The sequence below is a fragment of the Electrona antarctica genome (assembly GCF_951216825.1).
Source record: "Electrona antarctica genome assembly, chromosome: 1".
Classification (NCBI taxonomy): domain Eukaryota; kingdom Metazoa; phylum Chordata; class Actinopteri; order Myctophiformes; family Myctophidae; genus Electrona; species Electrona antarctica.
In genome coordinates this window covers 8,926,858-8,952,339 of record NC_136806.1, presented here as the reverse complement: position 1 = coordinate 8,952,339, position 25,482 = coordinate 8,926,858, and the positions used below count along the sequence as shown (strand labels likewise).

At 46.6% G+C, this 25,482-nt stretch overlaps 1 protein-coding gene across 1 annotated transcript in view; it reads left to right on the top strand.

The window, feature by feature from the left end:
• col6a1 (collagen, type VI, alpha 1) overlaps positions 1–16,851 on the top strand; it is a 47,197-nt gene extending 30,346 nt beyond the window's left edge. The window contains exons 26-35 of the mRNA XM_079498443.1: positions 6,354–6,419; positions 9,368–9,403; positions 9,887–9,923; positions 10,194–10,202; positions 10,450–10,583; positions 12,028–12,137; positions 12,403–12,589; positions 15,242–15,416; positions 15,517–15,546; positions 16,231–16,851. Coding sequence (XP_079354569.1) covers positions 6,354–6,419; positions 9,368–9,403; positions 9,887–9,923; positions 10,194–10,202; positions 10,450–10,583; positions 12,028–12,137; positions 12,403–12,589; positions 15,242–15,416; positions 15,517–15,546; positions 16,231–16,838 — 1,392 coding nt within the window. The 3' untranslated portion in view covers positions 16,839–16,851. The remainder of the gene's footprint in view (positions 1–6,353; positions 6,420–9,367; positions 9,404–9,886; positions 9,924–10,193; positions 10,203–10,449; positions 10,584–12,027; positions 12,138–12,402; positions 12,590–15,241; positions 15,417–15,516; positions 15,547–16,230) is intronic.
• Positions 16,852–25,482: the final 8,631 nt, after the last annotated feature.

Below are 25,482 nucleotides of genomic sequence, written 5' to 3'. Positions count from 1 at the left end.
CAATTCATTGAGGGCTTATGGTAGGGGAAATAGCCAATAAGGAGGTTTTGCACAAAATAACACCTGGACCTCTTTGGTGGGGACGTAACAACTACAAATAAAGGTAAGAAAGCCTTCTAGCATGGAATTCTCCTTTAAACCCAACGCCGCCGCAGCTGGAAGCTACTGGCAGCGGCTAATGTTATGAGCTAACTGGACAGCAGGAAAGCCACAACAAAACACCGTGATTGAACCACGCAAACAACGGCCGCGAGGTAGTGACACAGAAACATACACTTTAAATTTTTTTTATAATAATATGGGAAAAATATAAAAAGGAAAAAAGGGGCACAGATGGACAACGGAGAGCGCTTGTTTCACCACCTGGCACCTTAATGATACGCATGTCATTCTTGTTTATTTCTAGTGATTCTAGTCCCTGGTTACTAGTTACAGGATACACTCCGCTGCTCTCTCTAAACTTGTCATTTTGTGGTAACATCCATTCTCCCAGTTAGCCAGTTTAGTCCACATCCACACTCCCTCACCCACGTTTAACCCATTTTCGGCGGGAACCCCTTTTGGTGTTTTAAAGCATTATGTTATACTTTAGCTATTGAAAAATAGCAGATCTACAAGCTCATAGCGCGGCACCGAGTGCCGCGCTATGAACTTGTAGGTCTGCTATTTTTTTTAAATCGTGAAAATGTAGCGCAAATCTTTGAATATATTTTATTTCAGAGCGAACGTTTTTTTAACTCAAATCTTTGCTTCTGGGGGAGGTCCCTGAAACAACATATTTTCAGATGGTGGTCCGCGGCCAAATACAGATAATTCTGGGGGTAGAAACATAGGTATTTCAGAAAAATGTCAGGATTTTGAAGACATTTTTTTAATTTCGACGTCAGGCCAAAATGGGTTAAGTAGATCTAACTGTGGGAAAAAAAACCCAAAAAGTGGGGATAATTTTGAGTCTTCGACAAACCGCTTATAAAGAGCGGCAACAAGCCGTTGATTATCCATGCTTTATCTACAGTATCTGGCCCATAATCTCCCACTGATTATGCGTCACGGACACAGGAGAGCAGCTGCAGAGTTGGACTTCTCCTGCTCATTGCAGCTGGACGTTGTTGACAGAGAGTGGTACTGTAGCGCTGATCTGACTCAGATTGAGATTTGAACTGCATTCAGTGACATTCTCACAATGATTTATTTTCTCCTTTTTGGGGGGGGAGGTGGCGAACGATAGCTATGGAATGGAAACCGTCAGAGAGAGGATTAATACAGTGTTGACATTCAGAGTAACTGAAGCGATGTTAATTTATAGACGTCCCTAATGAGACTCATATGCGCTGATTGGCAGGCAAATCACAAATTGAGGATACATTTCCACTTGATACCCCTACACACATACACGCACGCACACGCGCACGCACACACACACACACGTGCACACACACACACACACACACAAATTTCTCAGCGTCTATGCGGTTGGCAGAAGTTAACAACAGGACACATTTATCTCATCTATCGTCCAAATCTTTCATTAGCCTGGCTAATAATTAAGCCAGAGCGAATCAGCCGTTGGCAAAAAAAAAGTCTGGCTTATTAGCCAGGCTAATCTGTCATGGCTTCTGCCCAAGCCACACAGACACCCTACTGAGATTCCAGATTTCCTCATTTATTACCATTTCAATGAACCATTGAGTATCTCCGCCAGGCCGAAGACGGGGTGGAGATGATGATTTTGTCTCTGTCTGTCCGCAGCTATTCCCGCACAGCACTGCACCGATCAGCATCACATTTCTTCTGCACACTGCTAATTAGCCTGGAACTCACCTATGCTTTTTATGGCATAGGCAGCTCCCGGCAGGATCCACCGGGAGAAACTATGCGCAGCTGCTGGACATGAGACTAATTACTTAGAGCGACAGACAGTGTGTGTGTGTACATGTGTGCGTGTGTGTGTCAATTTAACAAAGGTGCAGACGATCAGAAATCAGCAGAGTGAGCGATGTTTGCGCTACTCTGATGCTGGCATTCAAAGCAACCAAAGGCATGGCCCCCCCATATCTCACAAGTATGATCGTACCCTACAAACCCTCCCGCGCACTCAGATCAGCCAACGCAGGGAAGCTGGAGGTACCTTCACTAAAAACGCCGGGACAACGCTCCACATGTCCCAAACTCTTCTCCCTTCTGGCTCCAAAACTATGGAATGCACTTCCCATCACAGTCAGAACTGCAGCCTCACTCCCAATCTTCCGCCGTAGTCTGAAAACCCACCTCTTCAGACTCCACCATGGCCTGTAGCACTTGCCCTAGCCTAGCCCCTTAGATAGCACATTATGTAGACTTAGATAGTATTTTAAACAGACTTATAGCTTGTTACGTAGACAGCTCTAGAATTGCACTTTATGTAGTCATAGCACTTTATAGTACACATGTATAATATATTATATAGTATAGTATGTATAGTTTACATAGATACTCCACTGTTACGTTCTTAGTCTAGGCATGATTCATGATAACTACTTTTTATATATGTGATGTATGCCATGCTTTTGTTATTGCTTAATGTAAATCGCTCTGGATTAAGAGCGTCTGCTAAATGCCTAAATTGTAAATTGTACTCTATGCCGAATTGAAGTGGACTCGGACCCAGACTTTTTTTTCCTCCCTGGAAATAAAAACGTCTGGGTTTCCGAGGCTACTGCTAATAGGCAAATAATTAAAATATACATAGATCTCTATATACTGTAGGTGCATAATAAAAGTGACACAGATAGACACTTTGCATAACCGGGGGGGGGGGGGGGGGGGGGCTGGCAATGCATGTATCCCAATTTGCAATGTTCCCGCCTTGCATCGTTCCCAAATAGATCGATGTCCAACGAGCACGGCCTAGTATCGATAATACAATGCATGTACTGTATGAAGGACCCGATACAAGGGCAGGCAGAGATATGCGCTCCCATGAGCACCCTTTTTGTGGAATTTGGCTTGGTGTGTGCTCGGAGTAAGGCTGTCCCCAAACATTCAAGGTTCGAATGTTCGCTCGTTAGGGTTGGCACTCGAATCTTAATTAATGGGCTTGAACCATTCGTTTTATTTATTTTTATTTTTTTATTAAATAAAAAATATTATTATTTTTTCCCTTTTTTTATTAACTCGAAAATATATCTCGGCGAGAATGCGATATGAGCATGTCAAAAAAAGTAAGTTTCTAGTGCATTCCTGTCAGAAGTTATGATTTTTTTAAAGAAATATCTCCTAGTTCTGCTGTCCCATCTCCCGTGCTTGTAATTTGGTGATTGGCCTGCAGCTGAGGTGAATTGAATGGAATGTCTGACGCGTCTCTCTCACACACACACACACACACACACACACACCAGCATGATCGCTGACAGGGGCCATGATATATTAGCATATGCTCTCTAGCATCACATCACAAAAAGTAGGGAACTCTGATCATTGTTAAGCAAAACGGTCACGGAGGATCTGCTTTTGCCCTGTTCCCACTTCAATTCAATGCGCCTCCCAGAATACACAGGTGGAACAAAATAATAACGAGCAATATACGCTGTTTTAGCTGCCTGCCAGCAAGCTCACGCGAGCTTGCAGATCAGCTGTTTTTGCGAAGCCACTTGACGGTGTTTGTGTGTGTGTGTGTGTGTGTGTGTGTGTGTGTGTGTGTTGGGAGAGACGAGAGAGATTGATAAAGAGCAGGGGAGACGTGCTGCGCTATGATCGAGACGGATATCTCAAAGGTTATTTTTTTAATTAATTGGAAACAAATGGTCCGGATGTTCGCTCGGAAATTCCTGCCGAAGTTCGAGTCCAAAAAAAAGGGCTAAGGTACAGCCTTAGCTCGGAGTAGACAAAAATGATAAAATATACAAATATACCCATCATCATAAAAACATAATAATTCTGGGTGCCTGCCATGCAATGGCAGAAACACAGGTTGAAATCTAAAACGCATACTTAATCGTAATAATTATCAATACGCGAAACTTCGACGTCTATGGCCGGCCGCACGGTTTGCCAAAGCCCCACAATATATACATCAAAACGTGCGGCTCGGCCGGGAATGGTGTGCTTGTGCTTTTCTTTCCGATTCGCGTTACCGTGCCCACGTAATTCGCAATAAACGACGCGAAAAATGCCCCATTCAAAGTCGATGGAGAAACGCGTGGAAAAACAGAAAACGACACGTTACTGGTACTGGTCAAACAGCACACGAGGCCATCGACTTTGTCGTGGTTCAGACGGAATTCGAATACGTTGCACGGTTTGCCCGCTATCGCAGTTCAAAGTGTGTGTGGTCTGAGCAATAATCTCGACTCAGAGTGTCGCACGCCCAGAGAGAGAGCGGATCAGAGTGAGAAGCCAATGTGAAGACTATACCGAAATTCTCCGAACAAATCGTCCTCACGGCCAAAATATTCACTTTACACGCATGGGTTTCGGTAATTTTGTAGCCACACTCGTCCTCTTTCACCCAATGTCACAACCAAAGTCCAGATACATACAGTACGTGAACTACAGCCCTGAAAGCGACAGGTGTACCATCATAATGTGTCAAAAACTCCATGTTAACTGCCTGAATGACTCAGCAATTTTTTCATCACAAACACAATTCTTAACTCGCTCTCATAACCACGTTTTTTATCGTACCAATACCACGATCGCACACGGCGTACCTCAATGTCTCGGGTCACTCACGGCGAAAACAAAAATCGCATTCGACTTTTACTGTTTGCGATAGAGCAATTTGTTCGGACATACAATCTCATTGAGAGTCACTGTGCTTTTAACTTTCAATACTGTTTGCATTCGCATAGACTAGCCCAGGTGAAAATGATACTTTGTTAATGATTCACACACGCACGCGCACACAAGCGCACACACGCACATGCACGCACATGCACACATGTGCATGCACACACACACATTGAAAGTCAATGGAGAAAATCGGGGAAACACGTAACTCTGTCATTTCTCAACCGTTTCAGACGCGGGGCGGCTCGCTGGAACCGGGCCGCCCCCCCCTGAGCGAAACCAAATGGACCCCTTAGCATGTTAGCATTAGCATGTTAGCATTAGCATGTTAGCGTTAGCATTTTAGCATGTTAGCATGTTAGCATTAACATGTTAACATTAGCATGTTAGCATGTTAGCATTAGCATGTTAGCATTAGCATGTTAGCATTAGCATGTTAGCATGTTAGCATTAGCATGTTAGCGTTAGCATGTTAGCATTAGCATGTTAGCATTAGCATATTAGCATGTTAGCATTAGCATGTTAGCATTAGCATGTTAGCATGTTAGCATTAGCATGTTAGCATTAGCATGTTAGCATGAGCATGTTAGCATGAGCATGTTAGCATTAGCATGTTAGCATTAGCATGTTAGCATGTTAGCATTAGCATGTTAGCATTAGCATATTAGCATTAGCATGTTAGCATTAGCATTTTAGCATGTTAGCATGTTAGCATTAGCATGTTAGCATTAGCATGTTAGTATTAGCATGTTAGCATGTTAGCATTAGAATGTTGGTGGCAACGTAATGTGCAATAAACTTAGACAAAATACCCCATTGAAAGTCAACCAAATGGACCCTTACAGGGTCTGAGAGGCTAAATGTCATCAAATGGTGGTCCGTGGCTCAAATGCTGCACAGACTTGGCGAGCTGCAGGCACCCAGTCAAATTTCTTGAAATTTGTTTCTAGTTACTATTCTAAATTCTAAATAGAACACTTGGGGAGTGCATGGGGAGACACAGTTGAATTGTGCTCATGACCTGATCTGCTGGTGAGGAGTTCACTGATCTGCTGGTGAGGAGTTAGGGGCTGTTATGGAAACATAACAGCAACATAGTTCTGCTCTTAATAAATCATAACCTGACCTTGATATACAAACTGCTCAACAGGAAAACCTAAAATGGACAATTAGCCCTCACACGTTTCTGACCCTCTCACACGGTGCTTCTGACCCTCTCACACAGTTTTTCCGATGCTCTCTCACAGTGTTTCCGATGCTCTCTCACACAGTTTTTCTGATGCTCTCTCACACAGTGTTTCTGACCCTCTCACACAGTGTTTCTGACCCTCTCACACAGTGTTTCTGACCCTCTCTCACACAGTGTTTCTGACCCTCTCACACAGTGTTTCTGACCCTCTCTCACACAGTGTTTCTGACCCTCTCACACAGTGTTTCTGACCCTCTCACACGGTGTTTCTGACCCTCTCACACGGTGTTTCTGACCCTCTCACACAGTGTTTCTGACCCTCTCACACGGTGTTTCTGACCCTCTCACACGGTGTTTCTGATGCTCTCTCACACTGTGTTTCTCTTTCTGTCTACAGAACAACCTGCCAGGGGAACCGGGACTAAAAGGGGGCAAAGGTCACAGAGGAGGCGAGGGCAAGTCGGTAAGAATGGCAAAAAAAACATCAAAGTAAAATCCTCAGTGTTAATTTACCTCCCTAATAGACCTGTAAATGTCAATTTGGTTACACTGATGATTTGTGCGTGCGTGCGTGCGTGCGTGCGTGCGTGCGTGCGTGTGTTTGGGTGTGTGTGTGCATGTGTGCGTGCGTGCGTGCATGCGAACGTGTGTGCATACATACATGCATGTGTGTGTGCTTAGGTGCGTGTGCTTCAGAGTGCATGTACAAGTCCAGACATAGCAGGGAGGGATTAATACCTCTGCCTCCAAAGTAAATCCCTCCCCAGTTCTATAAACGTGCACACATAACGTGCAACACATAACGTGCAACACATAACGTGCACACATAACGTGCAACACATACCGTGCACACATACCGTGCACACATAACGTGCAACACATACCGTGCACACATACCGTGCACACATAACGTGCACACATACCGCAGCATTTCCCAAAAAAAGTATGTCAACATACTTCTTCCATGCTTTCACAAGTGCATCAGCTGGCGGTTGAAGTGACACACAAAACAAAAGGCTGGTCCCTTCCTGTAAGGCCTGACTCACACCTTTACAACAGACTGATGTATGGCTGATGCATGAGACTTATTGACTGATGCAAGCTCACAATGCATTTCCAATGGGAGTCACATGGTTTGACACAACATTTGTGTATGAGGGGGTGGGGGGCAGTCGAAACACAGCCGAAAGCCGTACAACACGAATGTTGTGTCAAACCATGTGACTTCCATTGGAAATGCATTGGGGCAAGATGTAAACAAACCCTTTGCATGCATCTAGCATGCATCAATGTTGTATGCTAGATGCGAAGGTGCGAGTCGCCCCTAAGATGTACAATATGCATGGAGGCCTGTTCTCATATGGGCCTCATTCCATCATCCTTCAACTCTGACCTTTCCAATTATCACCACTCTCCTCTTACTCCAGTGGTTCTCCAAGTGGGGTCCGGGGACCCCCAAGGGTCCATGAAGGGATTCCAGGGGGTCCCCGGGCAAAATGTGTTAATATATAGAATAAAGATTTCATTGACTATTTTAACCCTGCTACTGTACATACACTGGCTATTGCAAAATAGCAGATCTACAAGCTCACACAACGCGTCATGATTCATTGTGTTGTTGTGAGGTTATAGATTTTTGGGAATATTTGTTTTTGAAATGTTTTTTTAACAACGCAAATCTTGTTCGACGGTTCCTGGCACCATATATTTTCAGACGGGGGGGTCTGCGGTCAAATGCACATTAACCCATTTTGGGCGGGAACCCCTTTTGGTGTTAGCATTATGTTATGCTTTAGCTATTGAAAAATAGCAGATTTACAAGCTCATAGCGCGCCACCGAGTGGCGCGCTACGAGCTTGTAGGTCTGCTATTTTTGAAAAATCGAAGAACCACTGACATAGAAACATAGCTTTTTCAGAAAACTGTCAGGATGTAGAAGACATTTTTAGAATCTGATCTCAGGTCAGATACATATTAATTTAGTGGCCGTTGACATGAGAAGCTTTGAGAACCACTGATGTAGAATAAGCGTGAAGACCTGAACTCCTGGGCCTCATTCCATCAAACCTCGAACTCCAACCTTTTCAATTTTCTTCCCTTGCTCCACTCGCTGTGCTCCTCTCCCTCACTCCCCCTCCTCACTCCCCCCCTCTCCTCTCCCTCACTCCCCCTCTCCTCTCCCTCACTCCCCCTCTTCCCCCCTCTCCTCTCCCTCACTCCCCCTCTCCTCTCCCTCACTCCCCCTCTCCCCCCTCTCCTCTCCCTCACTCCCCCTCTCCCCCCTCTCCTCTTCCTCACTCCCCCTCTTCCCCCCCTCTCCCTCACTCCCCCTCTCCTCTCCCTCACTCCCCCTCTCCTCTCCCTCACTCCCCCTCTCCTCTCCCTCACTCCCCCTCTTCCCCCCTCTCCTCTCCCTCACTCCCCCTCTCCTCTCCCTCACTCCCCCTCTTCCCCCCTCTCCTCTCCCTCACTCCCCCTCTCCTCTCCCTCACTCCCCCTCTCCTCTCCCTCACTCCCCCTCTTCCCCCCTCTCCTCTCCCTCACTCCCCCTCTCCTCTCCCTCACTCCCCCTCTCCTCTCCCTCACTCCCCCTCTTCCCCCCTCTCCTCTCCCTCACTCCCCCTCTTCCCCCCTCTCCTCTCCCTCACTCCCCCTCTTCCCCCCTCACCCCCCCTCTCCTCTGGCTTGTGGCTCCGCTGCATATTTCTGCAGGAACAGTTTGAGTTATGTCTGTGGGATGAATCCTCCAGTCTACAATTAACTGCTGTTTCGCTTCACTCTCTCTCTCTCTGTGTGTGTGTGTGTGTGTGTGTGTGTGTGTGTGTGTGTGTGTGTGTGTGTGTGTGTGTGTGTGTGTGTGTGTGTGTGTGTGTGTGTGTGTGTGTGTGTGTGTGGCGTGCGCCTGCCATCGTTGTCACACACACACACACACACACACACACACACACAAAATAAAATAACTCTTAAAAGTGAAAAATTTGTGTCTGTTAAAACAAAACAGATGCGTTCTGCCCTTCAAGCAGCGCAAGAATGGTGTGTCAGGGAGACAGAACTGTGCAGTTTCTTGTTGAGCTGTCGTTCTAGTTTGGGCTGAGCGTGTGGGTGGGGATGGATGTGGGTTAAATGACTCGGATTCTGGTTTGCATCGAATTCAAAGGGAGTTACGGTTTTCCTCTTAAAACATCATCACATTCAAGGCCCAGGGATTTTAAATTTGTTTTCTCCTTTACTGTAAGTTAGCCCCAGTTCTAACCATGCAGTCAGTTTATGATCAGTCAAGAGGAGAAACAGTGGTCTGGATGATTTTATACTGGTAAATACACGATAGTGACTCACTCATCCCCACTCCCCCCTCATTTTCCCTGCCTCGCTCTCTGCATCTCTCACTGTCTGTAATCTCTCGTTCTCCAGGGACCTCCTGGGCCTCCAGGACCACCAGGAACCGATGTGAGTGTAAAAAAAAGTTAAAAAATGTAATAAGTCTATACCTTTGACCCTCCTTCACCCCTGAACTCGCCATAGCCACGGGGCTGGGCGTCTAAGTACCCAAGACTTAATTCCCCCTGTGGCCATATTGGTTTGCACTTGAAGTTGATACTGCAAGTCAGAGCCACGGGGCCAATTTCCTGGACACAATAAGCGCCGCATATGACCGAGAGGCTGTCTCTGAAGTAAAGCTCAATTCAAGATGTTTTTTTTCTTTCTTTTTTTGGTTTTGGAAAGACCTCAAGTTGTGTCCATGTGCTCTGTGAGTTATGTAATGCTATGTAATATTACACTACACCACGCCGCACCATACCCTAGCCTAACACACATTCCACCTCTCCTGTGAGTTATGTAATGCTATGTAATATTACACTACACCACGCCGCACCATACCCTAGCCTAACACACATTCCACCTCTCCTTTTTGTTCTTCGTCTTCTTCAGGAATGTGAGATTCTGGATATCATCATGAAGCTCTGCTGTAAGTCCGCCCTCGAACTGTGAACATGCAGTTGCACACATTATTCCAGACACAAACACAAACTCAAACACACACGTATCGTATATATATACACAAACATAGTACACACTCTTTACTTCAGCAGCCCACTGCCAGAATTTACATTCGGTGGAAACCCGAGAATGTACAGGTTGAGATTGTTATGTTGGCTTAACTTAAATTTCAACTCTTGATTAATGAATTTTATTTTTGCTTCTCTTTTTTTGGGGTGCTTCCTCCCTCATCTCACAGCGTGTTGTGGTAAGTTTGATCTCCACCTACCAGATCCTTTTATATTATTTTTCCCCCCCCACCCAATTAGAAACAGATGGCGCTGGCCAATCTTAAGCATTTCCCCTATACTTATCTCTACTGTACTGATTGTTTTGTGTGATTACTGACTGTAATTGTGTGTGTGTGTGTGCGTGTGCGTGTGCGTGTGCGTGTGCGCGTGCGTGTGCGTGCGTGTGTGTGCATGTGTGTGCGTGCATGCGTGCGTGTGCTTTAGAGTGTAAGTGCGGGCCTCTGGACCTGGCCTTTATCGTGGACAGCTCAGAGAGTATCGGTTCGGCCAACTTCGCCCTGGCCAAGGACTTCATCGTCACCGTCATAGACCGCCTGATGAAGGACCAGGGAGTCAAAGTCAGTGAGGCTGATTTGTGTCTTATTTAATTCCTTATTTAATATTTATTTTAGCTTGAATGTCTATTCAAATGTTTTGCTCCGCTAGAGCAGTCAACCCACAGAGCCTAGTCCCTCCATATGACAGAATTGTACCTCCCAGTCCCGGCAGAGTAGTTCCGGAGTGGATCCAACGGATTGTGTGGCCCTGGTCTTTCCCTAGTGGGTCTGATCGAGGGTACTAGGTGCTACTGGGACGTAAGTCGGGACTTGATCACCCCGGCTGGGTCACCCGAGTGAGGGGTATGATGTTCGCGAGACCCGAAACCCCGATGACCTTGGGATACATCACTGAGGATACGTCCCAGGTGCATCCAAGCGATGTATTTTCGTTCTCAGGGCTCTAAAGATGGATATGTTGGTCAGACACACACAGTAAGTTGGTGCAAAACATAATCTCGGCCATGACTTTCGACCTGAGTTTTGTGTTCACAGTACTTGGGAATCTGCAGTAGCCTGGCTAATAAGCCAGACTCAAATCACAGGCAATTTTCTTTTGCCAACGGTTGATTCGGTCTGGCTTATTAGCCAGGATAAATCTGCAGCACCTGGTTAGCAGCTGCATGGAACATGGAGTAGTTCTCGGTTTAGATTTAATTATAATATAAAAACGTTGAGGAAAAAAAGGGTTTTCTTTGTGATACCGATGAATAGAAACTAATTTATACGCGTTAGTTCGATTGATCCATGCCGGAACGCAGTTCATCGATTGATCATTAAGTAAACGTGCTCTGAAAATGCATGACACTTAACGATGGGTCGGCCGCGACCACTTTCGAGATTTTCAACTGATGCCCTGATCCAGAAAAGATCGACTGAACCACCATCGGCCGGCGTACGATGGTTGCCATGAGCCGAAAATGGCCAATCTGCAAGGTCTTCGGCTATTTTGGGGCGTGCAAAACACACATGCGCGCAGCTGCGTAAATCAGGCCTTACTCTCGTTCCCTTTATAGTGACACGTCTTTGTAGAGTGACCATTGTTTGACCCACGAGGGGTTGTTTAGGTTAACGTGATGATACGGTGTGCGCTCCAGAGTGTTGTAAAGGCGTAGATGCTCCACCGTGTTGTAAAGCTGTAGAGGCTGCATGGGGACTCGGGGAGTGTTGCTTTGTGGACAGAGAACTCAAAATAGAAATGTGTGAATGGAGAAAACATTTTTTCTTCATGGTTTGGACACTTACTTTTATATCACGCCAATGACGCTGTCATTCCAGTGTGGATATAATTACTTAAGGTGGGTGTGGCTCAGAAATGTTAACAGAGGAAAACATGTGCCTGCACGTACACGCACGCACGCACGCACGCACGCACGCACGCACGCACGCACGCACGCACGCACGCACGCACGCACACAAACATTCACATAAACACTCACTCATCCTTTCCTGTTTCTCTTTCCAGTTTGGGGCTAATGAGTCCAGGATAGGTGTGGTTCAGTACAGTGGAGAGAAGGCCCAAGAAGCTGTCCAGCTCGGAGACCCCAACATCAAGACCCTCACCGAGCTGAAACAGTGAGTTAGCGCACGCACACACACACACACACACAATCCGGTTTACTGTAACCGTTACTAAAGACTAGGCCATCTCTCTTCCCGTGTGTGTGTGTCTGTCTGTCTGTGTGTGTGTGTGTGTGTGTGTGTGTGTGTGTGTGTGTGTGTGTGTGTGTGTGTGTGTGTGTGTGTGTGTGTGTGTGTGTGTGTGTGTGTGTGTGTGTGTGTGTGTGTGTGTGTGTGTGTGTGTGTGTGTGTGTGTGTGTGTGTGCGTGCGTGCGTGCAGGGCTGTGAGGAACCTGCGTTGGCTGGCCGAGGCCACATACACGGGCGAGGCCCTGCAGTTCTCTCTGAACAACATGATCAACCGCCTGACCAAGGAGAACCGCGTGGTGCTGGTGCTGACAGACGGACGCTCCGACATCAGCAGGGACACGGTTCCCCTCAACACGCTCTGCGGGAAAGGCATCAGGGTGAGGCTCAACACACTCCAATACTCAGTCCAGCACAGTGCCTTGTTGTTGTGAGAGCTCTCATCAGGGTGAGGCTCAACACACTCCAATACTCAGTCCAGCACAGTGCCTTGTTGTTGTGAGAGCTCTCATCAGGGTGAGGCTCAACACACTCCAATACTCAGTCCAGCACAGTGCCTTGTTGTTGTGAGGGCTCTCATCAGGGTGAGGCACAACACACTCCAATACTCAGTCCAGCACAGTGCCTTGTTGTGAGGGCTCTCATCAGGGTGAGGCTCAACACACTCCAATACTCAGTCCAGCACAGTGCCTTGTTGTTGTGAGGGCTCTCATCAGGGTGAGGCTCAACACACTCCAATACTCAGTCCAGCACAGTGCCTTGTTGTTGTGAGGGCTCTCATCAGGGTGAGGCTCAACACACTCCAATACTCAGTCCAGCACAGTGCCTTGTTGTGAGGGCTCTCATGGACACAGAGACACGTAATACACAAGGACACACGCATGTTAAGACTGTAACCTGTAATTACTTAAACCCTCTACTCTTTAGTAAACTTGACCGGAGTTGGCTTTGCACTTGGAACACTTTTTTGAGGCTATGCCCAGCTTTCTGCGTTTGTGTGAACACAAACATTGACTTGTGATTGGCTGATCAACCCATAGCGATGATTTGATTGGCTGAGCAAAGCACATTATTGAAGACAAAAGTGAGGGCAGAAAAGTGAAGACGGAAAAGTGAGTACGCAAATTGTGATTGGCCAGAATGAGATGATGTATGATGATTAGAGCGCCCCTCAGGCCCTCACTTCACACACGCTCCCAATCTCTTCACCGAAAATAGCCGATCTACAAGCTCTCAACGCGTCACAACGTGGTGCGCTGTGAGCTTTGTAGATTGACTATTTTCGTGAGAATGTTCACTCCAGAATAGGCATGTTTAGGACTCGAGAGTCCTAAACCCAGAGTGTCAAAATTGACCCATAAATGTTAATTAACCCTTTTTTACACTGTTATTTAACTCCAGAGTCAAATGTTACTCAGAGTTTACTGTGTAAGCTTTTACGATGCTTGTGGGATAATGAGTGCCTCTTACGGACCTGACTTGTAGGGTTTTTTCTTCTCGCAAATGATTGTTAAATAATGCCTCTTGGAGTCGACCCATTTATATAAGAACAAATCTCAAGTTAATTTATGGTACTAAAGTCTTCTGTTACGGACAACTTTAATTCGAACCCCCGCCTGTGTCAGTTCCCACCCCTCTGGCGCTTAACCCATTTAGGCCTGAAAAAAGTGTCTTCTAAATCCTGACGGTTTTCTGAAATACCTGTTTCTAGGCCTATATCACTCAATATTTCATGCAAGGACCCCAAAAATGATCTGTAATTGGCCTCCGAGACCTCCATCTGAAAATATGTTGTTCCAGGGACCCTCCAGAAGCAAAGATTTGAGTTAAAAACGTTCGTTCTGAAAAAATATATTCCAAATTTGAGGCACATTTTCACGATTTTTCAAAAATAGCAGACCTACAAGCTCGTAGCGCGCCACTCGGTGGCGCGCTGCGAGCTTGTAGATCTGCTATTTTTCAATAGCTAAATTATAACAATGTTTAAAACACCAAAAGGGGTTCCCGCCCAACATGGGTTAAAACACGTTAAAACAAATGCTGTCCATTCTATTCAAATAGCTGATTTCTGGCCTGCATTTTTGTTCACTAAATGAAATACCTAAATACACAAATGTACCAACCTACAGTACACAGTAAAATTCTCAGTGTTTACTGGTCCATTTATAACACTGAGAATGGTCCAATATTGGTCCATTTGGAACCTGGAAGTATAAAGAACCATACATTATTTGTACGACATCGGTGCTACTGTATATACTGTAGCAGCCCAACCAGGGGTCATCGCCATGTTTGCTTGTGGTGGATCTTTATCAAAATTCCGTCTGTTTTTTTCTTCAATAAAAATTAAGTGGGGAAAATAAATCCTTTTTTTCCACATACATACAAAATGCAAAACTAATATGTCATAGTATATTGTTAATAAGTGATAAGTGTACATATTCTGAAGAAAACCTGGAGACTATTGGTCCTTATGATCAAAATAATAATTAGAACATTATAACGGTGTGTAAAAAATAAAATAAGATCATCTTCTCCACGGACATATTTGTGACCAGATTTGACTGAGAGACTGCCATCGCGCAAATTCCATTTTTTTTTTTTTTTAATGAGTTAATAGCACAGGCAGACTCTTCACATACTAGAGCATGTCTGAAATAAGTGTCACAGCTGAAATGTACATGTAAACATGAAATAAATGCTTAAACATGTAGCTAGGTGTAATGTTAGAGACCACAGAAGTGAACCTTTCAAGCCTGTTTTCTCAACTTGTTGTTTTCTGCAAGACATCAGACTTCGCCAGACTTCAAAACTGGTGGGTCAAACTGAACAACCAATATCTCTATTTGAAGCTATGATTCCCTGCTTTCATATGATGTGAAAAAAACATCCAATGGCAGTCCCTCAGTCAAATTTAGTCACAGTTGTCTTTGTACGGACATATTGATGATCCCTGACCCCAACCATCCCTCCAGTGCTGATAGAACAACCATTTTGTTTAAACACCACTGCGCTGTGTGCTGTTCCTCCAGGTGGGAGGTCTCGGGGTCAAGGACTACTCGGGCCGCCAGCCCAACAAAGAGCAGCTGGAGGACGTGGTGTGTCAGAGCGACGTGGACAAGCCTGGCTTCACCTTCGTCCTGGACAACTGGGCAGAGCTCCTGGACGACAGCTTCCTGCAGAACCTCACCGCCAGCATCTGTCAAGGTACAACACAAACACACAGTCAGTGCAGCTGGTGCCACATTTATCATTCCATATAAATAAACTGACTTGATTCGTTTTTCCCTCTTGCTTCCAACACCAGATAAGAAGTGTCCAAACTACAAATGTCCCAGTAAGTCTGTTTTCCCTTGTTACTACATATCAATCAATCAATCAACCTTTATTTATATAGCACGTTTACACAACCGAAATTGACCAAAGTGCTTCACAGTAGACAAGTATAAAGACAAAGTATTAAAAAAAACATAGTATACATAATCATTAGATTCAAGAACAAGAGAGTAACTATCAGACAACATTAAAAGCGAGGGAGAAAAGGTGGGTTTTGAGAAGGGATTTAAAAGTCTCTAAGGAATGTGGGGGGGAAGGTTGTTCCATAGCCCTGGGGCCACAACAGCAAAAGCACGGTCACCTCTTGTTTTACGGGTTAGGTCTGTTGGCATGGACAGTATTGACTGGTCAGCAGACCTCAGAGCTCTAGGTGGGTTGTGGCGATGTAGGAGTTCAGACATATATGGGGGAGCCAGGTCATTTAGGGATTTATAAGTAAATAATCGGGAGCCAATGGAGGGACGTGCCACATTTTCATCGCCCTTGACTTAACTTTTCTCATTCTTCTCCTGAATGTCGACTAACTCCTTTCCGATCGATCCCTGCTTTTCTTCTTTACATCTTCATCGAAGATTCTCCCCCCCAGTCTTTCTTGCTTAAACATCTACTGTCCTTGAAGTCATTACGACTGAGGCAGGCCAAGGTGCCACGTTATTGACCCCCTGTCGTGTTCCGTACGTTACAGTCTCCTTCGCGGAGGACACTGACGTCCTGCTGATGATGGACAGCTCGGCCAGCGTCGGCCAGAAGAACTTCGACACCAGCAAGGCGTTCGTCCGCCGCCTGGCCGAGCGCTTCCTGAGCGCCGACCGCAAGGGGCGCGCCGTCGCCCGGGTGGGTGTGGGCCAGTACAGCCGCACCACCCGCATGGAGCAGGAGATGACCACCAACCTCACGCAGCTGGCATTCCACGTGGGCGAGGCCGCCTTCCAGAACGACGGCACCGACGTGGTCGGCGCCATGAACTTCGCCATGCAGCGCTTCCAGGGCCGCGGCGACTCGGCGGGCAGCCGCAAGAAGAAGCTGGTGCTGTTCTCGGACGGCCGCTCGCAGGGCGTCACGGAGGCCGTGCTGGAGAAGCGCGTGCGGCAGGTGGCGGACGCCGGCGTGGAGCTCTACGTCGTCAGCGTGGGCACGCAGGTCAACGAGGTCAACCTGCGCACACTGGTGAGCCGCGGCAGGCGGGACGACGTGACCTTCGCCCAGCGACACCTGTTCCGTGTGCCCGACTACGCGTCTCTGCTGCGAGGCGTCTTCCACCAGACCGTTTCCCGCAGGGTCTCCATGGCCTGAGGGGGGGGGGTAACTTGCCCTGAGCGCAGGGGGGGGTAACCTGCCCTGAGCACAGGGGGGGGTAACCTTCCCTGAGCGCAGGGGGGGGTAACCTGCCCTGAGCGCAGGGGGGGGTAACCTGCCCTGAGTGCAGGGGGGGGTAACCTGCCCTGAACACAGGGAGGGTAACCTGCCTTCCGCACAATGTGGACAATCATGCTTTATAGGTTTTTTTAGGTCCATTACCAAAGTATTCGGTTTCACTCAATTTATAATACACTGTTCAGTGCTTTTTTATTTTTATGTCAGAATACGACTAACGATTGTGTGTTTGGCAGACGGTAACGTCTGTATAAGTAGAGGGGCAGCTCCCAGTCCTGGAGAGACGTTGGCAGTGGGCCGTTGGTTTGCTATAAGCACCACACTTTATCCTTCCTTCCACACCGGAGTACGCTAACCACGCTAACCCATGGCCCACCCATGGCCCAAAGCCTATTTTGGGCATGATGTCATAATAGGCGGAAGTCTTCGACAAAACAAATTCAAAAATAGATCTACAAGCTCCCAAAGTGTTGCCATGTGACGGGGAAACGCCGTCGTTGGAACGGCTATTTCTGCTATTCGGCTATCTAATAGTGGCAACGGTACACATTGTAGGTTGATTTACACACCTATGTTATAGCTGCATCGCTGTGCCTTTTGGACCTGTTCACCTCCTCTTCGTTCAAGGTCAATTGTTTTCATTGAAAAAACGACCGTTAGGGGCTGATTACGTGTTAAGAATGCATGGTCTCTCCTGGACTGGGGCCCTGCCCTCCCCCACCTCCCCCCAGCATGAAGGATTGTGTCCAGGGTCTGTAGGTGGACCTGTTAAATATTGTTCTTGTAGATCATCAAACCAAACCAAACCGACCGGGAATGCCGGACGTGACATCAGACGGGCTTTTCTACACACAAAAACACGCATGCATGCACGCACTCACGCACACACTTGCGCGTGCACACACACACACACACACACACACACACACACACACACACACACACACACACACACGCAGCCACTAAAGAAACATTAATCTTCACCTGGTGCTCATGAAAAACAGAACAGCTGGACGCAGCATGTGCAATCCATGCAAATATGTGTGTGCGTGCGCCCGTGTGTGTGCATGCAATAGTAGCGTGTGTATGTGAAGTGCACGTACCTGTACATGCGTGCATGCATGTCTAAGGAGATCACTCTTTTAAAGACGGCCATGGGGGGATTGTTCTCATGTGTAAACACTCCTTATGGGGTCACTGGTTCCAATGACGGGCGGAAAGCTGTTTATCGTCATCTGTGTGGCAGCGTAGCCCTTGTTCAACATACACATGCTCTCACAGCGCACACACACACACACACACACACACACACACACATATGGACAGCATCAATCAGACAGGGAAACATCTGTTATTATGACCGATTGTCCAGAGATGAAAAACAACGTCAAAGACAAATGACCTGTGACACGACATACGTCAGCTAGCTCCCCTGTGCTGATAGTTCTTACATCGAGCTATGGCCGGTGTACTGTAGTGAGCAGTGGTCCATCCGTAGCTATGGCCGGTGTACTGTAGTGAGCAGTGGTCCATCCGTAGCTATGGCCGGTGTACTGTAGTGAGCAGTGGTCCATCCGTAGCTATGGCCGGTGTACTGTAGTGAGCAGTGGTCCATCCGTAGCTATGGCCGGTGTACTGTAGTGAGCAGTGGTCCATCCGTAGCTATGGCCGGTGTACTGTAGTGAGCAGTGGTCCATCCGTAGCTGCTGTACTGTTATTATCTTTGGTGCTATAAGTGTATCAGCCTCTATGCCCCCCACCCCCACCCCCTCCCATGTTGTCAATGAAGACCATGTTTACCTGAGGATACATGTTGAAAGAGCTCCTTCAATAAAGGTTGCTACTCCCAAATGTCTCGGCTCATTTTGTTTTTTCATTCACTCACAGTCACTCACAGCAGGCAAACCAACACAAGCATAATACTGTACATGTGTGCTGTTGCACGCATACAGATGCCTGTGGGCGCATGCATGTGTGTGTGTATGCACTATGCACACACACATCGCATGCATGGGCAGCACAAATACGCCCCCAAAAACACATCGTCATTGACATGTACACTCCAAAGGACACGCATGGTTCCTTACTGGTTTACTCTACTAGTCTCTGTCTCTCTCTCTCTCTCTCACACACACACACTCACACACACACACACACAAACAAACACGCCCAGCGTCTGATGAAGGCTGCATAGCCGAAACGCGCAAGCGTTCCTTTTTGGTGTGTGCCAATAAAGAAATGGAAATGTGAGTACTTTGTCCGCCGTTTGTTTAATTTTTGGATGTGCTACCTTTTTGGAATGTTTTTAAATTCCTATTTTTTGAAACAAACAAACAAACACATTTATATTATGCTGGTGTGTGGACATTACATTGACTTGCACTCATACTCTTAACGTTTGGGGGCAGCGGCTGTCCACCTCTGAACAGCGCTCCGCGGGTCAATGGAGACCCAATTGGTCTCCGGTTCCAACTCCGACGTTGCAGATTTTCCCCCTGGGCCCCCCTGGGGTTGCCTAAACGCACACGCATACTGTTGGTCAATGGGTTCAGGAGGTGCATCACTGTCCTCTGCATGCTGCAGTGTCCTTGCATTGGATAATCACTGCCATAGGTGCCGAACTGGTATGCTTCATTCATCCAAGTGCTGACAACAGCAGCATTTGACTTCCAATGTAGCTGGCCTGCTTGGTGATGCAGCTCGAAATTGTACACTTGGAGCATCTAAAACCACCCTGCTCCTCGAAGGTTTGGAGGCAGGTCAGGAGCATCTAAAACCACCCTGCTCCTCGAAGGTTTGGAGGCAGGTCAGGAGCATCTAAAACCACCCTGCTCCTCGAAGGTTTGGAGGCAGGTCAGGGACACGTGGTTATAGTACAGTAAAGGAACCGCAGTTTTGGCTGTCGTTTTCCACGAAATTCTGCAATATGGTAGTAGAGGATAGGCCTATCTCACAGCCCGCTTTCCACGCCCACTTCCGGTAGATAGTGGTGTCATTTAACATTAGGCATTTACACTTTTTTTCTCTGGAGAAAGTACATTTCCTAATGTTAAAATGTCAAAGACCGATAATAATATGAAGAAAACACAATGGTATAACAACTCAAATAAGTAGAATAAACCTTACCTTTACAAAACGGTAGTTTGTGGCTTGTGAAAATACCTCTTTTAACATGGAAGCCTATGGACCAGAAAAAAAATAACACCACTAGCTCTAAAAGGGGGCGGGGAAATGCTGTGAGATAGGCCTATTGTGGGGATCACTCAAGAACTGAAGCTCAGTCATTCGTCAAAAGACCTCTGACCTGGAGTTTGCATGTTCTCCCCGTGTCCCCTAGGGTAGGTAGGTACCCTCACATGTTCTCCCTGTGTCCCCTAGGGTAGGTATACCCTCACATGTTCTCCCTGTGTCCCCTAGGGTAGGTAGGTACCCTCACAAAAAACATGCAGTAATCCTGGTCTCTAAACTACCTCCCCCTGGCCAGCCGGGGCGCCTGATGGAGGGGAAAGGAACTGGTCGGAATAACGTGTTCCTTCCACGTGCTACGTCCGGTCGGGGAAACTCTTCTCATGCATATTAGGAAGCATGAGGTCAGTCCGTTGCTCTCCCCAGGTTGGCAGAGGGAGTGTAGCGCCCAGGATTACATTAGATAATTGACACTGGGTGAAAAAATGGGTTACAAAATTGTGGGATAAAAAAAAAAAGACCTGACCTTTAGATCTCCCAATTGTCAATTATATGATTTGCTCGATCCACTTTTGACGACGTCAAGAAAGCGACGTCAAAGAATTTCGTAGCCTGGTTAAACACTCCCCTTGAAATCGCATTTCCATTCATGCGAGTGGAGTCTCTGGTTATGGGACTACAGCGTTGACAGACAACCCCTTCAGCCAATCAGCATAGCAAAAAAACCTGATGTCATCTCCAGTCTCCAATCAGTGGACAGCCCGGAACACGAAATTCGAAGGCATTGCGTATAGCTTGTGTATAGGTTTTTTTCTTTAGTGCTTTATTACTTTTATGGCTTGACCCCATCGTATCGCTGCTTGCAGCTATATTTATTTTATTATCATTTATTTTATTTTATTTAGAGTATAGAGCGTCGCAGTCCCGCCTCCTACCCTGGACCAGGAAATGAAACCCAATGCATTATTCTCATAGACATTTCTTAAAGTATTTATTTAAAGACGGTTACGTCGCGGACAAAGCCAACTCGAGTCGTGACAACTCATGACAACACGAAACAACAAAAGAAGAAAAACAACAAAAAAAGTGTTGTAACCTGCCGTTTTTTTCTTCTTTCTAATTATTTGTTTGGTCCAAAATATTGTTTGTGTTGTCATGAGTTGTCACGACTCGAGTTGGCCTTGTCCGCGACGTAACCGTCTTTAAATAAATACTTTAAGAAATGTCTATGAGAATAATGCATTGGGTTTCATTTCCTGGTCCAGGGTAGGAGGCGGGACTGCGACGCTCTATAGCCTCCTCACATTTCTGTTACCATTGTTCCCTACTGTCTCACCTGCCAGTGAGTAGCCTCCCCCACGAAGATGTAGCGCTTCCATCCAGCAGGGCGTTTAACTAGAATGGAGTGTACCATCCTACTTAAACCAGCCTGTAGAAGTTGCTAGCCTAGCGCAATGACAAAGATCCCCCTCCCTACCCGTCTTCCCTCCCCCAAGACTCCATTATTTTACCCCTGCGCCACCTGAGTTGAGTGCCTTATAGCAGGAACCACTTTAGTTTCCACGGAAGTGCTTTAGGGGCCAAACCACCGCCAACAGCTCCCGTTGAGTCACGCAATCATTGCACTCATTGTACAGTTGAATGAGCAGCTGTAGTAGATTCTCTATATTCTCCCCATGTTGGACCGAGGTCCATGTCACTGGCTTCAGGGTCCATGATGATGAATGGTTTGGCAGGCGGGTCGGGGTATTGCCAGGACAGTCTCCAGTGAATGTTTCCTGCAGCTGTTGGAAGACAGTGTGGCACTCCTCCTCCTCCTCCTCCTGGAATGTCCGTTCCGGCTGTTAGCTGGCTGGAAATCCTTTCAAAGTTCTGGACAGAATGCCGGTAGTGGAACGTCAGATCTATAGGAAACCCTGCAGGTTTCACTGTTCCAGGGTGTCAGCCAGTCCTTGATGGCGGGGCTTTGCGGTGACCCTTTCATCGCCGTCTTCGCCATTAACCACTCGAAAGTGGCAGGGGCATTGCAGAGGTCAAAGGGCATGACCTGAAACTGCCACAGTCTGATTAAGAAAGCCATTTTAGGCTTAGCCTTGGGGGTGTAGCTCAACTTACCAGTATCCACTGCAGAGGTCCAATAGTCAGGGAATATTATCAGAATAATGTCAAATCTGGGAATACATTTCTTACCAAGAATTTTCTTCCCCAATGTGTTTGTAAAGGTGTCTACTAACAAATCCCACATTGGTTTATATTCAACCACCCTAGGGGAATTTTTGACAGCTGCTGAAAGTTGGGTTACCATCAACAACCAATTTAAGGCAAAATGTTCTAAATTTCATTAGTAGCATGTGACATGTCAAACTAGAGGGTTTTCATGATTCTGAATCCATTCCAAGCATTAGTTTTGCACGAAAAACACTCCTTGGGCTAAAAACGGCCATAGCCGTCATCACAAATGTGATGAGGTCAGCACATTTATGGCCGAATTTAGCCCAAGGAGTGTTTTTCGTGCAAAACTAATGCTTGGAATGGGTTCAGAATCATGAAAACCTCCTAGTTGTCAAAGATTCCCCTAGGGTGGTTGAATAGAAACCAATGTGGGATATTTTAGTAGACACATTTACAAACACATTGGTGAAGAAAATTCTTGGTAGATTTTATTAATACCTCCTGACTACAACTAGCTGAAGCAGCAGAAACCTGCGGAGTAGCAGTGGACCACATCATCACACTCAGGGAAGCTGGCTGGGTTTGTGTAGCACTGTCCAGTGTCCAGTCTGGCTGCTGTACTGTATGTGTCAGAGGTGGAATTATTACATTGTTGGCTGTCTTACCACTGAAGGGACGTCTGACGATCTGATTAACCCATTTAGGCCTGACCTCAAAATTTAAAATAATTCTTCTAAATCCTCCAGTTTTCTGAAATAAATATTTTCACGGTTTTTCAAAAAATAGCAGACCTACAAGCTCGTAGCACGCAGGCTTGTAGATCTGCTATTTCTCAATAGCTAAATGATAACATAATATTTAAAACACCAAAAGGGGTTCCCGCCCGAAATGGGTTAAGGGTCTTTCCTGGGGTACTGCCTCGGGTCTGGTTGGGGGACATATCATCATAATGCTGTTGAGGGTCTTTCCTGGGGTACTGCCTCGGGTCTGGTTGGGAGACATATCATCATAATGCTGTTGAGGGTCTTTCCTGGGGTACTGCCTCGGGTCTGGTTGGGGGACATATCATCATAATGCTGTTGAGGGTCTTTCCTGGGGTACTGCCTCGGGTCTGGTTGGGGGACATATCATCATAATGCTGTTGAGGGTCTTTCCTGGGGTACTGCCTCGGGTCTGGTTGGGGGACATCATAATGCTTTTGAGGGTCTTTCCTGGGGTACTGCCTCGGGTCTGGTTGGGGGACATCATAATGCTGTTGAGGGTCTTTCCTGGGGTACTGCCTCGGGTCTGGTTGGGGGACGTATCATCATAATGCTGTTGAGGGTCTATCCTGGGGTACTGCCTTGGGTCTGGTTGGGGGACATATCATCATAATGCTGTTGAGGGTCTTTCCTGGGGTACTGCCTCGGGTCTGGTTGGGGGACATCATAATGCTGTTGAGGGCCTTTCCTGGGGTACTGCCTCGGGTCTGGTTGGGGGACATCATAATGCTGTTGAGGGTCTTTCCTGGGGTACTGCCTCGGGTCTGGTTGGGGGACATCATAATGCTGTTGAGGGTCTTTCCTGGGGTACTGCCTCGGGTCTGGTTGGGGGACATCATAATGCTGTTGAGGGTCTTTCCTGGGGTACTGCCTCGGGTCTGGTTGGGGGACGTCATAATGCTGTTGAGGGTCTTTCCTGGGGTACTGCCTCGGGTCTGGTTGGGGGACATATCATCATAATGCTGTTGAGGGTCTTTCCTGGGGTACTGCCTCAGGTCTGGTTGGGGGACATATCATCATAATGCTGTTGAGGGTCTTTCCTGGGGTACTGCCTCGGGTCTGGTTGGGGGACGTATCATCATAATGCTGTTGAGGGTCTTTCCTGGGGTACTGCCTCGGGTCTGGTTGGGGGACATCATAATGCTGTTGAGGGTCTTTCCTGGGGTACTGCCTCGGGTCTGGTTGGGGGACATCATAATGCTGTTGAGGGCCTTTCCTGGGGTACTGCCTCGGGTCTGTTTGGGGGACGTCATAATGCTGTTGAGGGTCTTTCCTGGGGTACTGCCTCGGGTCTGTTTGGGGGACGTCATAATGCTGTTGAGGGTCTTTCCTGGGGTACTTCCTCGGGTCTGGTTGGGGGACATCATAATGCTGTTGAGGGTCTTTCCTGGGGTACTTCCTCGGGTCTGGTTGGGGGACATATCATCATAATGCTGTTGCGAGTTGCGTGCATGACTGGAGTCTGGATGTGAGTAAAGAAACATCCTCTTTATTTGAAGCAAATCATTTCAGCTCCATTCATTTTGGGAAACAGAACCTCATCCTCATCCTCATCCTCCTTGTTAAAACTGACACGGATCGACGGATGTCCTTGTCTTTGTTTTGTAATTCAATCATATTGAAGGAATGGATGAGTAACACCAACAAACTACAGTGTATAACAATACAGTATATAATAATGTAATAATTCTCACAAATGTTTGTTTGTGTCCTCATTTTGGCATTCGATTGTAGATGCTGTTTCATCTTGCTTGGGGATTTCTGTCCCCCTTTCCCCTCGCCTATGCCTTTTTGGCACTGGCGGGGAGGACGGTTGGGACAGACACCAAAAGAAATACATTGACCTAGCTTTTCTAGCAGCAAAGAAATGCATTACCTTACATTGGAAGTCCTCTACCCCTCCTACAGTTTTACACTGGCTAAATGAACTATCCTGTATGGCACTCTGAATAAAAAGATTATAAAAACAAAACAAAAACTAATGTTTGTTTATTGGTGTGTGCCATTAAAAAACTGGAAACTTGAGTCCAATTGTGGATGTGCTGTTTTCAATTCCTATTTACCAATACAATACAATACAATACAATACAATACAATACAATACAATACATGGTATGAATCTCAGTATCACTGTCTATTTACAGAGAAAGGAGGTGGGGTAGAGGCCTAGAGGGCAGAGGATGCTACTATAGGTTTTCAAGGAGTTAAACTATGCTCACTTGTATTTGTACTAAACTGTACACACACACACACACACAGTCACACACACCAAAAGCTGGATATAGGAGGGGCAATATTCTACCACTGAACTGTTTTGAAACAATATTATTACTGTAATGCGTTCCTCTCAATGTAGGTGTCAGTGGTGAGTAAGTAGAGTGTTGCTGGAAAAAGAAGAAGAAGAAGAAGCAAGAGGAAAAACAAGAAGAAATTGATCCATAGTA